The following is a 16,318-nucleotide window of genomic DNA, read 5'->3' as shown; positions in this document are numbered from 1 at the left end:
ATTCGGGACCCCCAAAAGACCACCAGAGACCAAGATCGATGTAAACAGCAAAGAAGTGTTTATTGTGAGTTAGCTCGGTCCTCCACACGCACAGCAACTGGTGACACTGAGAGGCCCCGAGCCCAGGGTTTGCAGCAGTTTTATACACTCTTTGGGGAATGCAGGGACCCCCACATACATCATAGCATCTCTTAGCAAATCATCACACACCGAGGAAAAATCAAATAACAACTCTAGAACATGATTAGCACACTCACTGGCGGGAACAAGTTGGGTAGGGGTGATTGGTTACTACAAGAGGGGGATTCGTTTGAACTGACTGGTTTAAGCCAAGAGGGGAGTATGTGCTGAACTACATGGTTTCCCAATACATTATCAACCACCATAAACTACTGGGGGGGTCATCTGGTATTTCCCTGTCTCATGCTGATTGGTGGCTGCTAGGGGGCTGCTATGGGTCCCCACCTAGCCTGAGTCAGGGACACCTGGTCCAGCAGATCTCTCCTGTTATTTGTAGATAAACAACTCAGCAGGTGGGAATGTGCCTAGGAGCGCTCTGTGGGTCTTTCCAAGGACAAAGGTGATGTCCCTTCCTTGGACAGGCTTTGCTCTGAGGTAGAGGCTGGTTTCTCATTCCCCCCTTTGTCTGGAAACTTGGGAATAAATCATGGTTCCCTCAGTTGGGGTCTATTTGGGCAGACTGTACATCTTGGTAAACAGTAATCTCAGGGGACCGTCTTCAACTTCCCAGACTCACTCAAAATGGGCCTCCTATATCCATCCAACCTGACTCGATTTACCTATCTACACTGCCTATCCATTTCTGGCTTCATTCCCCCCTAATTTTAGGAACTCTTCATTGCTGTAAGGAGAAGGGGCGGGGGCTCATTCTGGCTGCTTCAGAGCTGAAAAGGGGTGTCGAACATGAGGGGGCTTGACAACATGGGGGACGATGTGGGGGACGTGAGTTCCCTTTAGAAGTCAGTTCCATTTGAGGTCTGGTTGGGGAAAAACAGGTTGTCATCTGGGGATGGGTGCTTCCATGAGAGAAACAAAAACCATGAGTACTGAATAAGTGTTGCAGCAGCTGGAACATGTCACTGTACAGAAGTTCCCTCACCAGGCTTTAACACCCCCAGTTATCAGGACTGTAAACATAACATTTAACTTTTAGGGTTACTGATGTCCTTCCCCTTAAGATACAGTTTAATAATTTAATGTCATCTGATCTTGCAAAATCCTTTTACTAGTATGACCTCTGTGTCTAATAGAGAAATCTTTAATTCTGTTACTCAGGGCTGGATAATCATACTAGCAAACACCATGCTTACCTGTGTAGGTTAGGAATAGCTGTAGGCCTTAAACTAAAAACTACTCTGGCAGTAATTTGATAGTTATCAGGCATTCCTGCCTAAGAATCTAGTTTGTAGCCTCCAGTTTACTTATTCTTGGAAGTTACATTTAACTATTATTATTATTTAAAATGCCCAGGAATAACTGTGTTTTGGTTTTAACTGTCTTTGCTAAGTGTTTAAGATGAAGCAGTCAAACTGACTTTTGTTTCTATCTATTGTCAACAGTCAGCTGTGTTTCCTTGGGAGTCCTGGGGGAACTTTGGAGCAGCTTCTCAGTTCCGCTAGTGCCATTTGCGCTAGGATGGGTCCAGGCCTTGCTTGACCATGTGGCTTCCCTTGGAAGCATCAGGGATGTCTCCTCTCTCTGATGACCCTCCTCTTCACAGCAAATGCACTGATTGGCTTTTTGTCTTCCAGTGGTGTCATTAATCTCCCTGATCGAGAGGTTATGTGGCCCAGAGTCGCAAAGCTCTTTAGAGAAGTCCCCTGTTCTGACTCAGAGGGAAAGAGCCAAATATTGGTTTCCTTGGCCCTTTTAATTTAACTTTAATTTTAAAACTTAATCTTAAACATCCAGAAAATAAATTTCAACAGCCTTATATTAAGAGTACTGGGCTTTAATGTCTATGTCTCTATCCTGTAGGTGATAACTCATTATCTTAAATCAACCCAGGTTGTGTGTTCTTAAATCAATACCTCTGCAAAACATTAACAGGCAATCTTTAGACCATTTATAAGAAAACTACAAAATAAAATTAACAAGAGTAAAAACATATTTAGTTTGTGTAATAGCTACCTTGAATTTTGGCAGAGTTATACATTATAATCCCCTGTTTGAGATCTTAGTAATCTTGACAAAAACCAACTTTTGGACACAACTTTAAATGTACTGAAATCTGGCCTACTTCTTTTGTAGTCATTTTTACATGTTGTGAGATGGGACACAGAGCCTTATCTCAGGTAAGGCAGGGTTCTTCATAAATCTTAAGTACTGTAGTTCTGAAGCTGATCTTTGCTTTTTAGACATCATTTTACAAAGCCTACATAAATTATTGCTCAAGTTTACATGAATATTAGCTAACACAATGTAATATCACATCTAAAACATGAATTAAAGAAAGTCTGAAAGCTTTTAACCTTTTGTAGAAAAGTAGCAAAGTACTTTTGTGTTTTACAATATCAACCTTCGTTTGAATCAAATGTATGAAATATGTCAAGAGGTTTGTAATGTTTTCAACAACTAATAAAAAAAAAAATAGAAAAACAACAACAATATCAACCTTCACACAGATTAGGCTCTCATTAACTTAAAAATACATTTAAATTGTATCTTAGTGTAAAAAGTAACATAGAACTTTACATACCTTATTGATAACAAGTCCAGTTATAGAACACAAATGATACAAATAAATCTCCAACATGTTTTTCTTTTAAGCCTAAAATTATCATACAACTTTAGAACACCAGCTTGATATAATGTTCTTTTTTTAAAAAAAATTTTTTTTAAGAGAGAGGAGAGAGAGAGAGAGAGAGAGAGAGAGAGAGAGAGAGAGAATTTATTTATTTATTTATTTTAGTTCTCGGCAGACACAACATCTTTGTTTGTATGTGGTGCTGAGGATCAAACCCGGGCTGCGTGCATGCCAGGCGAGCAAGCTACCGCTTGAGCCACATCCCCAGCCCCAATATAATGTTCTTTTAAAGCTTCTACCTTACAGACTTGTATACCTGGAAGATATGAATACATTGATAGCACCACAATTACCTTGATGTTTTTATATTAACCAAATTTAGTTTTTAAAGAAATAACATAGCACAATTCTCTAAAACAACAGTTCTTGTTTAACCAGCTGTTTAATTTCTTTAAGATTACTTGCTCAAAAAACTTACATATATAACCAACTTACACAGACCTTCTTTATCACTTACTAAAACCCTCTTATTTACTTAATTACATAGACTCTCTTATCCAGAAACACATTTTCCCTCTATTAAATCCATTCTTAGAACCTTCTAGTTTCTCTTTTCCATCTGTTAACCTCCTTTTCTTTTCACATTTTGAAACAATCCTTGTATATTTCTGAATTTAGGCAGATTATTTCATAGATATCAACATTTTATTAGTTTTTTTATTATCACCTAGGAAAAACTTATAAGCTTAATTTTAAAGATATCTTTACTTTTATCTGTTTACCCAATTTAAATTGAACCATTTAAATCACGTGAATCAAAGATATTTGCATCCTTTTTTTAATTTCATGAGGCTCCTCATATATCTGCCAATCGTCATATAATTGCATGATATATGGACATACACATACAGACATACAACACATAACACAAGTGTGCACACATACACAATAGTAAAGGCCTTGTAGCTTTTCTCAGGTGAAATCTCCATTGCAATGTTTAAAAAAACTCCACAGTTGATCAAAAATAGAACTGATCAGAAAAACATTAACTTAGGTCTGTAGGATCAAAATCATGAGCTCAAAAAAAAAAAAAAATACAGAATCTAAGAAAAAGCAACAGTCCTAGAAAAAATGACTGGCCGGTAATTAGTAAATACCATACAATTTACTTTTTGGATTAATCCAGTTTGAGTTCAGGTAAAAGACACCTTTTATTTTTTTTCCCTTGGGCCTGAGCTCAGTCTCCTACTGAGCTCACAGGCTTCTTCTATTGCATTTCAACTTAAGTCCTGGCTGAGGTCTGGAAGGAGCAAGAAAAACTGGAATTCTGAGGAGAAGCCTCATGCCTAAGGCATTTTAACCATAAGTCACAATTTTCAGGTTTGGATGTTGAAAATTATGATACAAGTTTAAGATACAATTCACAAAATTTCATACCTTTACATCTTCCTACACTAGAAAAACTTGCTCACACAAAACTGAAAATAGGATCTTACTTGATAATATAAAAGCTACCATCAGAAGAAAGTCCTTCAGGATCATTAAGCCACTTCCTTTGTTCTGAAGTTAGTATTAAGTTACATTAAATCACCTGAAAAAAATTCCAAAAGAGAACCACACACTACCATGTACATCCAAAATTAAGCTTTGAAAATTCCCAAGACTGTTGCTATTCAATGCATTTCAATAAGCCAGACCAACGTCCCAATTCAACACTTTCCTTTCCTAAATCCTACACACTGAGGGGAAGAGATACCATATCATAATTTACTATCCTTGCCCGAATTAATGCACTGGTACACCTAGTGAAACCTTCCCAGGATATCCAGTTCAAAAATTGATGAAAAAATAAAACTAAATGATTGGGAGTTACTTGCCAACTTGGAAGTAGAGTTTTTCAATTTTCCATCCTAAATATTTAAGTTCTCTAGCATTGAAGTAGCACCCCCTTTCTCCACAGAAAAGCCCTCTTCACCATGGCTGATTTTAAGACTGTCAGCAAAAGGGTTCAATGTAGATAAACTTCCTATTTTCGTGTCGCCCTGTTTACTTGGCCACTGGCCAAGAAGATACCAGCCCTCCAGGTGCTGGACACCCCCTTACTAGTTTTTCACAAACGTATCAGAATAGTACTTTGAAGAAATGTGCAAACAAGGCCTCTGGCCTTGAGCTGGGCTTCACAGAGATGTCTATATTTTTAAGATAAGTTACAATTGGGCTCCGTGGTAACAGCTGGCAGGGGGAGGAAAGAGGGGAGAAGAAGCTCTCCCCTTCTCAGGGGTTGTCCTTGAAGGGTTAACTTGCCCACAACAGTGAAAGGAAAAGCTGCTTTATGTGAACTTCTGCAGACTGTGAACTTCTGAGCCCCTCGCCTTACATGCTGGGTATAAAACTCTGAAAGTCCCTGAATTCGAGGTTCAGGGACTGATTGATTACAGCAAAGGCTGTGCCCTCTGAGCCTGGCTGCAGCCAAATAAAACTGTTTCCTGCTATCTTTGGTGCCTTGCCTCCTTTGTCCCTACAACAGCATGAACTATCTGAAATCATAAACTAAACAATTACCTAAACCCAACTTTTAACTGCAAGATTATGCAATGCTTCAAAAACCCATTCAAATGCCAGATTGTTACAATAAAAAATCATCTTTTAGACACACATTCAGCCAAGATCATCCCCAAGAAACAATCTATAATAACCTTTAAAACAGACCAGATAAGAGAAAAATTTCCCCAGGTTTCTGACTCCCATTATGACTCCTACATCAGTGGCACCATAGATCTCCCCACGAGTGGACCAGATGCTCTCACACAGGGGCAACCAGAAGTGTAAAATCAAGGGTATTGGTGTGGGGACTTTACTGCCTTCAGTGTCCCCTTCTTTTTAAGTAGACAGAGACGGAGCAATCCTCCCAGTGCAGGGAAGGAAGAGGGAGGTCCCCAAAGCAAAATGGCTTCGGCAGCTGCTGGGAGTCCCCCAGTCCCTCCTTTTACTTTCAGGATTAGTTCCTCTGGTTTGGTCCGACCCCAGGCACCAGGCACTCTCCATATCTCCTAACTTTTCAGTAGTCAGCTCCCAAAAAGTTCATCTTACATCCTCGGCATGCAGTTGTTTGGGGCGCTAGGCTCCCCAAGAAAGCAGAGGGGAGGTCCTCTAAAGTCCCCTCTGGGGTGCCAGAATTTGTGACTGAAAGTTTGGTTCCTGTCCTCGAAGCCAATTAATGCCAATTTAATAATGAGGACAGGGTTTTGAGAAAAAGAAAAAGGGAGGTATCAAAGTTCTTAGATCCCCGCAGGCACTTCCCTCTGCAGTGGGTGCACTCCAGCCAACTAAGGGAAGGAAAGAAAACACTGCTTCCCTAATCTTGCTTGGCAAAGGGGAGTAAAGTTTATCAAAGTTCTTTAAAACCCAGCTAAAAGGGGTGTAAGAGGTGAGAACAGAAAAGCTGGCAGTTCTATTGACGTTTGGTCCCTTACAGGAGAAGCATACTAGGGACATTCTTAGGCTAAAATTTAGCTAAAGTTACCTCCACACATCTAAGCAGATGGGAACTTGGGACTCTGCATCTGTCCAAAGTAAAACAAAGCCATCACACTCAACAGAGACACAGACAAAAAGACACACAAAGTCACAGATTCGCTTTTCAGATTGTCAAAAAAACGAAAGTGGGTGCTGGCCCCAAGCCAACTGGGGCCTTCCCTTCAGACAAAGGGATTGGGGGAGCATCCCCCTCAGATTGGGTCTGACGACCCCAGACTGGGAGATTAGTTCTCTTGCCAGGGTGTTGGTGTGGAGACAGACAGGACAATAGGAACAAACACCCATAACACAGAATTCAAAGCGCGGCCACAGAATTCGCAGCATGTCGTGGATTGCTACCCGGAAACTAAAGGCTCAGGCGGACTTCGGATCTGTCAGCCACAAAATACTTTACCAAATACTTCACAAAATACTTTACTACAGGCAATCCACTCAGAACCCAGAAGGGGCTGGGGATGTCTCCCACAAACCCCGTCGGCTGCCCCTGGACCTTTTGTCGACCACACAACACAGAACCAGAACCTGCAGGCAACAAGAGTACAGGATCTTACACATCGGCGATACCTTTACTTACTGCCGGGTTTTCATCACCTCTCAATCGGGGTGTCTGGGTAGGCTTATTAGGGGGATCCCAGACGAGCCCCCATATGTTATGCTCAAATTCGGGACCCCCAAAAGACCACCAGAGACCAAGATCAATGTAAACAGCAGAGAGGTGTTTATTGGGAGCTAGCTGGGTCCTCCGCATGCACAGCAACTGGTGTCGCTGAGAGGCCCCGAGCCCAGGGTTTGCAGCAGTTTTATACACTCTTTGGAGAAGGCAGGGACCCCCACATACATCATAGCATCTCTTAGCAAATCATCACACACCGCGGGAAAATCAAATCACAACTCTAAAACATGATTAGCACACTCACTGGCGGGAACAAGTTGGGGAAGGGTTGATTAGTTACTACAAGAGGGGTATTCCTTTGAACTGATTGGTTTAAGCCAAGAGGGGTGTTCGTGCTGAACTACATGGTTTCCCAACATGTTATCAACCACCATAAACTACTGGGGGGTCATCTGGCATCCCAGGTATCTCCCTGTCTCATGCTGATGGGTGGCTGCTAGGGGGCTGCTGTGGGTTCCCACTGAGTCAGGGACACCTGGGGCAGCAGATCTCTCCTGTTATTTGTAGATAAACAACTTAGCAGGGTGGGAATGTGCCTAGGAGTGCTCTGTGGGTCTTTCCATGGACAAGGGTCATGTCCCTTCCTTGGACAGGCTTTGCTCTGAGGTAGGGGCTGGTTTTTCACTGTGAAGTTTCTCATTTAAAAAAATAATTGTTGACTTAGGTTTACAAAACACTCTTAGTAAGACAACACCGGTTTGTTTGTGGCCTAGAAGTCGTTATAAACAGTGTCCTAAGCCCCTCTCCCCAGGGTACAGTGCTCTCTTCCCGGGGCCTCTTCACCGGGCTGAGGTTGCACAGCAGCTATTGGCAAACCAGTCCCACCTTGGGCTCATCCAGCTCTTGATGGGCGAGCCCAAAGTGAGGAGGGTGAATACCATTCCCTCCCACTCTTTCTAGCAGCTCCTCTCCTGCCTTTAACACATGCTATACATAACTTGACCTTTAAGATTCCCATGAAAAGTTTGACCTAAATTTCCCTCCTGGACTAAGTGCCATAGATTTTCTACTCCAGGGCAGAGAGACTCAGCCTAGCATTTTCCAGATCCTGGTTTCTTGGCTGTCCTCTACCCATCTCCCCTCTGACTCCCAAGTGGAACCGGCATCTTTGAGTGGATGCAGGAATCTGATCTTGCAACAGGCCCTGGATAAGCCCTAGGAGCCAGAGGAAGGAGCCAAGAGTGGCTGCACTTGTGTAATCCCACACAAGTGTCAATATCGGTTGCCAAATACTGAGGCGAAGCCGGTTCCAGCTGATCACCATTAACGCTTTCCCAGCCCCCCTCCCCCGGAGGCAGGGCTGCCTGATAAATGTGCGCAGAGGATGCGCGAGTCGCCTGCGGGACCGGGGCTGTCTAGAAGAGCCGCTGTCGGTGAGTCTGTTTTTAGGAAGCCAGAACTGTTTGGAGACAACTTTGCTTGGCCTCCACGCCATCGTCAGTTAAGATGAAGAGCAGGGCCCGCGGGGTGGAGGATGGGGGGCCCCCATTTGGCAGCTTTTGGGCTTCACTGGCTCCCTTTCCCCCCTCCCAGGTGGACAGTGGGTTCGCTGTTCTGCTGAGGCTGAGCAGTGGCCGAGCAGCTGACTTCATTGGAAAACAATATTTTGAAAGGCGCTCGGTTTCCATGTCAGTGACCTGCTCAGGGAGGCGCTGGCTCTGGGCCAGCTGTGGCCGCGGGGAGCTTCCTGTGAGCCCAGGAGCCCGGAGCAGCGGCAGCATGTCCCCTGGCCGGCTGTGGTCTGGCCTGCTGGCCGTGCTGGCCCTCCTCTGCCCGACAGCTTCTTCGTGTGGCCTGTCAACCCACGTGGAGATAGGTAAGTGCTGGGACCTGTCAGGGTCTTGGGAGGACAGGCCATCTGTCTGGACAGGTAAAGAGTGAGATGGCCACAGCTGTCCTGCAGTGCTGGGCAGCCTGACCCTGGGGCGAGGGGAGAGGGGAGTGCGGTGACTGGGGCCTCGGGCGGAGGCTGGTGGAGGCGCGAAGGTGAGGAGAAAAATGAAATGACGGCATTGGCAGGAAAGTGGCTGGAACCAGAGACCCGCTCTAAGTCCAACTCAGAAGGTCAAGGCCCCTGGCAGCTCTGGGTGGGGAAATGGGGGCTTCCTACCGTGAGGCTGCAGAGCTGGCGGGGTGGGAGGAGGAAGTGGGTGCGGGGAGGAGTGAGGGATTCATCTTGTTTTACATTTCTAAAGACTGGCATTTCCAAGTGTATGTCAAAGGCCTCCGGAGTAGGTCCTTAAAGAGGTCTTGGGGACCGTGGAATCTGACCAATCTCTGGTGTCACCGCCCAGAACCGAGGCAGGAGTGGGCTGGTGTCACCGAACTTTAGGCAAAGACAGAGGTGTTTGTGTAGGTAGGTCACGTGATTTTTTAAAAGACAAAATTACTTTTCCAGCTTTTTTGAGGTATAATTGACAAATAAGTGTGCAATGTGGTTTCTTTTTAAAAAAAAATTTTTTTTTTTAGTTGTAGTTGGACACAATATCTTTATTTATTTATGTGGTGCTGAGGATCGAACCCAGGGCCTCGCACTTCCTAGGCGAGCGCTCTACCGCTGAGCCCCAGCCCCAACATGGCTTCTTAATAACACGCAGGCTGTGAATTCTTGGCAAAAACTCTGAAGATCTCTTAAGATTTGGGCCAGGTGTGGTAGTGCACACCAGTAATCCCAGCGTGACCAGAGCCTGGGGCAGGAGGATCCTCAGCTCGAGGCCAGCCACAGCAGCTTAGTGGAGCTGTTCCAAGACCCTGTCTCAAAATATAAGGAGCTGCAGGTGTCAGCATGCCTGTGGCCTCAAATCCCAGTACCAAAAAAAAAAAAAAAAATCGTGTATGGATTGTATTTATAATATTTTTAACATAAGGAAAATGTGGGTCAATTCACAATATAATTAAAGATCACATTCTATAGCAGTTTTCAGATTAATTTCAGATGTATCTGATGGTCTAGGATTCATTTAAATAGAGACTGTATTATGGTTTTATCACCTCTCAATGTTACAAAGAATCACAAGATTATAAATTTGAAAATTTACCAGTGCAAAATAGACCCAGATATTGAGCAATGGCAGACAGGAAAAAAACCACAGAATTCTACAATGTGAGGAGTACTAGAGGTCGCGGAGCCCAGTTCTTGCGTTTCACAGGTGAGGAAGCTGATCCTAGAGAGTGTCACAGCTATCTTGTTGACGGCCCTGCTCTTGGCATTGAACAGGGAGGGGGCGGGACAGTGGAGAAGAGGGCACGACAGGTGTGTGTGGCCGAGCCAGGCACTGACCTCTCACTTCTGCTCTAGGACCCCATGGAGCCCCCCACGAGAGGGTTTATTTCCCGCCCTACTTTGTTGGTGCCTCATGGTTGTACCTAAGGATGAGATCTGTCGGTGCACATTCATCCATGCACACGGCACGTGTCCACCCCCCACCCCAATCACCCCGGGTTCCTGTCCTCTCCTGACCTCCCTCTGGTTTTCATGAGCTCCCACCCCCACCTCTCTCCCCCTTTTCTCCTCCATCTATGAGAGAACACATACGACCGACCCTTGACCTTCTGAGTTTGACTGATTTCACTTAATATGATGGTCTCTAGTTCCATCCATTTTCCTGAAACTGCCATGATTTTCGTGTTCGTCTGTGGCTGAATAGAACTCCACCGTGTATAGACACCATTTTCTTTATCCATTCATCCGTGGGTGGACCACCTAGGCTGGTTCCTTAGTTGGCTGTGCGTGTATCACCGTAGTGTGAGGACCTTGATTCTCCAGGATAAGTGTCGGGGAATAGGATAGCCAGGTCCTATGGTGGCTCTAGGCCTAGTCTTTGAGGAACCTCTACTAATTTCCACTGTGGCTGTGCTAATTTACGCTCTGGCAAGGGTAATGGAGCACCACATCCTCTCCAGCATTTATTACTTAGTATTCTTGATGACTGCTGTCCTCATTGGAGTGAGAGAAAATCTCAGTGTAGTTTTGATATGCATTCCTCTAATTGCTAATGATATTGAACATTTTTTCATATATTTGTTGGCCATTTGTATTTCTTTTGAGAAGTGTCTGTTGAATTCATTTGCCCATTTATTAATTGGGTTATTTGATTTTTTTTTTTGTTTGTTTGTTGTTGTTCCAGGAATGGAACCCAGGAGTGCTTAACCACTGAATCACATCCTCAGCCCTTTATTATATTTTATTTAGAGACGGGGTCTCGCTGAGTTGCTTAGGACCTCACTAAGTTGTTGAGGCTGGCTTTGAACTCATGATCCTCCTGCCTCAGCCTCCCAAGCCACTGGGATTACAAGCGTGTGCCAGGCTGGTTATTTGATTTTTCAGTTTTAGGTTCTTGGAGTTCTTTAATGTTGTAGATATTAATCCTTCTAAATGTTTTCCAACTAAATTCAGTGATATTGCTTGAAGTATAGAAGATGAATACCTTTCTTCAGTCGTTACAGGGTCCTAATAGACACCTAAAGGTATTTATTGCTACAAAGCTGAACATAATTAAGGGCAACTCCTGAATCTGTACTGATTCTGAGAATTTTCACATAAAGGAGACCAAGATGACTGTTTGCTTACTCGGATGAGTATCTTGGTTCGCTTTCTCATTGCTCACATTGGGCCTGAGTAGAAGGGTGACATTTTGGTGAACTGATTGATCCAAACTGGGCCTCATTCAGAGCTTTGGTCTGGAGTCCCTGGGGTCCTGTGTGGAGTGTTCGTAGGCTGTGACTTGTCTCTTAGTCATGTCTTCAGTGTAGGAAGGCCTTTATTTTTTTGTTATAGGAATTTAAAAAGTGGATGTGGATGTGTTTCATGGTAAAAAGGTGTCGCCTGAGTGTTTCCTCACAGGAATGCCAATCTTCCTGTCCCGAGAAGGCTCGCAGGGTGGTGGGTGGCGTGGGCGGCCTTCTGAGATCCCCATTAGAGTGTTCCAGTGTTAGACACATCTGGCCACCGTTGGTGCAGCCCACAGTTTTACATATTATATTTCCTACGTGGGTTTATTTACCTCGGTTCTGAGGCAAAATAAGATGATGACTGCTTCTGTGGCTCCTCCCGTCCGGCCACTGTGCCTGTCACTTAGTGTTTACTTTCTGATTCTCTCCGCCAGCTGTGGAGGTGGGTGCTTCTGACCTGACTTTCCATAGCAGGGAACTGAGGCCTGCATAGGTCAAGTACTGACCCAAGGTCACCGAGCTAGGTAGGCAGAAACCAAATCACCACGCAGCTCCGATGTGCATAGTAATAATATAAATACTATACGAATGCAATTAGGCCTAAATAAATTCTGAGTATGAACTTCATCCTCATGTTCCGCTTCCCTGACAGTTTTTGACTGCAAAATTGTGCATTTTCCTTGAAAATGGCCTCTGAGTGCAGGTGCATGTAACCCGTGCACGTTCCTCTCTTCCAGGTCACAGAGCTCTGGAGTTTCTCCGCCTTCATGAGGGTCACGTAGACTACAGAAAGGTACGGAGCCTGGCTCTTTCTCCTTTGCATCAACCTCCACCGTGGGTGTCCAGCAAGGCTGGACAGGCTGATCCTAAGAGCCGTTTCACGTCTTTCATATTACGGTTAAAAAGCCACTTGAACCTTTTATGTATGTGTTATTATAAAATGCAAATATTTTAATGATGTGAATCGTAATTTGAAAAAACAAGAGAAATTTTAAAGCGATGCATCTTTTTGTTTTTATAAAGAAAGGTCACACTGGAGAGAAGCTTTTTTCCTAGTTTCCGTCACTGTTTGTTGTCCGTGGGTTGCATCACCCAGAGGAGCAGGAAGTTTGCTTGTTTGGTTTCGCAGCCCTGGGGATGGCACCCAGGCCAGGCCAGCCTCTGTCCCTGAGCACATTGAGACCCCCTCTGTGTTCCTGGTCGACTTGGACTCCTGGTGGCCCGCCTTTTTCCACCCTCAAATTAGTTGAACCCGTTCTGACCCTGTGCACCACTCTAGTTTGACAAGCTAAAGAATAATGTGGGGTCAAGGTGATTCTTAAATACGAAGTTTGGTGAGGGTGGTTGACATTCCCTGCAGACAGCGGAGGTGGACCTGGTGATTTCCCGAGGCCTTGCTGATCCAGGTGGAAAGCGGGGTCAGGCAGTGCAGAGCGACTGAATCCCCACGTCACTTTCCACCAGCAGTCCTGGCTTCCTTAGGTGCCACCTTAGCCAGCCTCTAGGGAAGGCTGCATTTATATCTGGTGGATGCTGCCGCTGATCTCGAAGCAAAGATGTGGGAAGGAGAAGCCTGTGACCCGTCAGCCCCAAGTGTGCAGAGTGGTTTCCAGTAGGGTTCACGCTGGTAGGATGAGCTTAGTGACCCACGTGTCCCCTGCAGCGTGGCTTTAAAGCCACACACCGAATGTCACCTTTGGGAAGGACCAGGTGCCGAGTGCTCGCCCTCCTGTGTGGCGTCTGCACACACGGGGATCCTTCACCTGTTACACCGTCACCACTGAGGCCCTTTCCAGAGACTGACGATGCGCATCTTCCCGTTTGGGGATCTTGCTCTTTTTCCTTGCTCTCATCTGAACCCTTTTCTGTGTGGCCTCTCGTCAGTGCAGCTGCTATAACACTGGGGGACGTGGCCTGAAGGACACTTGTTGGCCAAGAGACAAGCCCCACAGACGGGGTGGGCAGGATTCTCAGGGTCTGACGGTGGGTTCAGGGGTCATCTTGTCAACGCGGTCAGCGGTTACTGGGCTTCAGAGACTTTGGCTTGCTCAGACCAAGTTCATAGTCGATCATAAAGCTGGGAAAATCGGTTTATAAATTTGCAGGAGCTGGGGAAGCCCAGTGACCTCACTTTGGTAGTCACTATTGTCCCCGTTTACCCTTTCTGTATGGAATTCTGAATAGAATGTGGGTGTTAGCATGGAATCAGCACAGCATGTCACCCTCTCCGCCCCTCACAATGGAGAAAACTTTTGTCCTTTCTGATTATAAAACTGATATGAAGCTCATAGGTTAAAAAAATTTTTATATACACACACACACATATATATACACATACATATATGCACATACATATATAAATATAATGTGTATTATATACCTCAAAGTAACCAATATTAGTATTAGTGTCTTGCTTTATTTACATTATTTCAGGTATATTCTTTTTCTCTGTACTTTCTTTTTTTTTTTTTTTTTTAAAAATCATACATAGTTTTGTAACTTTTTTCACTTATTAGAAGATATATTTCAATGTCAGTAAATAGAAATCTTCAGAATAATTTTAATTATGCACTTTTATGTCATCCAGAGCTAGCATCATTTATTTAACCAATTCTCTATTTTAGCTTATTTGAAATAACACAAACCTGTCAGGCTGAGAACACCAGATAAGTAATTCTCACATTGTCCTTTCCAGGTTCCGACAGGTTATCGTACCTGCCTTTTCATCCTCCCAACTTGGGCGCGTTGGTTTCCCCGAGTCGTTTGTGGGTTGGTTGTTAATGTGGTCCTCACTACCTTTTAACATCTCTGTGAGTTTCCTAATGTGGAGGATATTTCCCACACACCATAGTATAATAACCTGGATTGGGAGTCGGCATCATAGTAGGACCACTGCCCAATTCCAGGCCCTCGTTCACATTTCACCGGCCGTTCGCGGTCCAGGATGAACTCGGGCAGGAGTGAATGAAGGGTAGGCTGGTTGTCGGTCCTCTTTGGCTTCAGACCAGAGCATCTCCTCAGCCGGCCTTGGCTTTAATAGCTGGGTGTTTTGGGGAGTCCGGCATGGTAACAGTGGGATGCACCTTAATCGGGGTTCTTCTCGTGCCTCATCACCAGAGTCCCCGAAGGCCACACCTTCTTGTGAGGCTCTCGGAGGACGCTGAAGGTTCGGCATTCTTCTCGTTGACAGCATCAGGGGGCATGCACTGCCCGTCTGTCCCTTTGCTGGTACCTTGTGTTTCTAGACTTCCACGTGGCTCTTCTTCGCATCTTGCGTCTCTTTGCCGAGACTTTGTTTCCTCTCCAGTGTGGTCACATTTGACTGCTGAGACATGGTGGTGGCTGTTGACAGCGTTTGTCAGAACTGCACCATTTCTGACATCTCCATGCTGGGATCTGTTCTGAGGTTTGAGACCTTTGCTGTTCCTGGTGTGGTGAATGATTCGGGTGAAACCTGGACCTATGGGTGTGTGGCTGTGGGACTCTGGATCTCATTTAAACCTCCTGTTTCAGTTGTGTGCTTCTGACACCACTGTGAGGGAAGGCTGGGAGCTCAGCCTCCACACTCGGCCTCCACTGAGACCGGCTGGGGGTGGGGGGGTGGTAACTGCGGCCTCTCGCTTGGCCTTGCTGATGCGGTGGGCAGGGTGGTGGGAAAGCCTGACTCCCCTGGGCCTCTTCTGACCCCAGCCCAGTGGGGAGAAGACGGACCCCTCATTACTGCAGATTGGCTTGGGAGTCTGGGCTCTCCTGGCGACCCCATTTACCCCAGGTCAGGGCACGGCAGGACCCCTCCCTCCTGTCCCCTCCTCAGCCTCTGAGACCTCAGCCCAGCAGGACACGGGCCTCCTCACAGCCTGGCCAGGTGCAAGTCTGGGCTGCTCACGGGGCCTCAGTGGATGGGAAGGTTGGTCCAGGGTTTCACTGTGGCGATGGCTGAACAGGTTATTAACCGTTTTCTGTCTCGTGAGGCTGCTCTTTTTGGCCCTGTGGCTAGAGGGAACAGGCTTTGTTTGTTTTTATGTCACTGTCCCATGGTGCTCCAGGTGGTGGCTCTTCCAGAACCCAGTTCAGGCCCAAGAAGCCAAAGAAAACAAAACCCCAGGAAGTCGCCACACTGTCACCTGAAGTGCCCATCCTGGCTGACGTCACTCTGGTCTTCATGGGAGGCCCTGTTCACTGCGTGTCCAGCTTCTCCACTGTGTCTCGGGGGAGGAGTAGGGAAGAGTGTGTCTGTCATCTGTTTTTCTGGAAGCAGATGTCCTAGGGATGTCAGCTGTCATCTCTTGGTTAAAGTGGCATCTGCCTCATTTTGACACTGGAAAGTTGATGAGCATTTTCTACTTTTTAACTCATCAGGGAGTAAGTGCTTTGTGGAGAGAGCTGGTGAGGCTGAGTCCCACTTCTCACCCAGCTTGTGCCCGCTGGTTTTAGCACCTATGGGCGATTCGTACCCGAGACGATTGTGGTGACGATGGTTGCCAAGTGGCATTTCTGATCCTGCCCGTCTCCTGCATTTCTCGGTTGGCACTGTGCTAGAAGGTGGCTTTCACTCCAGCTCATCCACTTGCCTGTCTCCTCAGGACGGCGGGTGGTTCTTCTACCCCGTGTCTTACAGTACATTGCTATTCTTAGTCTTTGGTACTGGGATTGAGTCCAGGGTTGCTCCC

The 16,318-nt window shown here is 45.7% G+C and overlaps 1 protein-coding gene across 2 annotated transcripts in view; it reads left to right on the top strand.

Annotated features, from left to right (window-relative positions):
* Nucleotides 1-3,541: 3,541 nt before the first annotated feature.
* Nucleotides 3,542-16,318, top strand: part of Gpld1 (glycosylphosphatidylinositol specific phospholipase D1) — a 50,267-nt gene continuing 37,490 nt past the window's right edge. The window contains exons 1-3 of one of the 2 annotated variants that reach the window (XM_005337023.5): nt 3,542-8,350; nt 8,511-8,793; nt 12,386-12,441. In XM_005337023.5, coding sequence (XP_005337080.3) covers nt 8,604-8,793; nt 12,386-12,441 — 246 coding nt within the window. In that variant the 5' untranslated portion in view covers nt 3,542-8,350; nt 8,511-8,603. Of the gene's footprint in view, nt 8,794-12,385; nt 12,442-16,318 lie in introns of both variants that reach the window. The other variant, XM_078020605.1, reaches the window with a different exon arrangement.

Source organism: Ictidomys tridecemlineatus, chromosome 8 (assembly GCF_052094955.1).
Source record: "Ictidomys tridecemlineatus isolate mIctTri1 chromosome 8, mIctTri1.hap1, whole genome shotgun sequence".
Lineage (NCBI taxonomy): Eukaryota > Metazoa > Chordata > Mammalia > Rodentia > Sciuridae > Ictidomys > Ictidomys tridecemlineatus.
The sequence above is the reverse complement of the archived record's forward strand: the minus strand, read 5'-3'. Positions and strand labels throughout refer to the sequence as shown.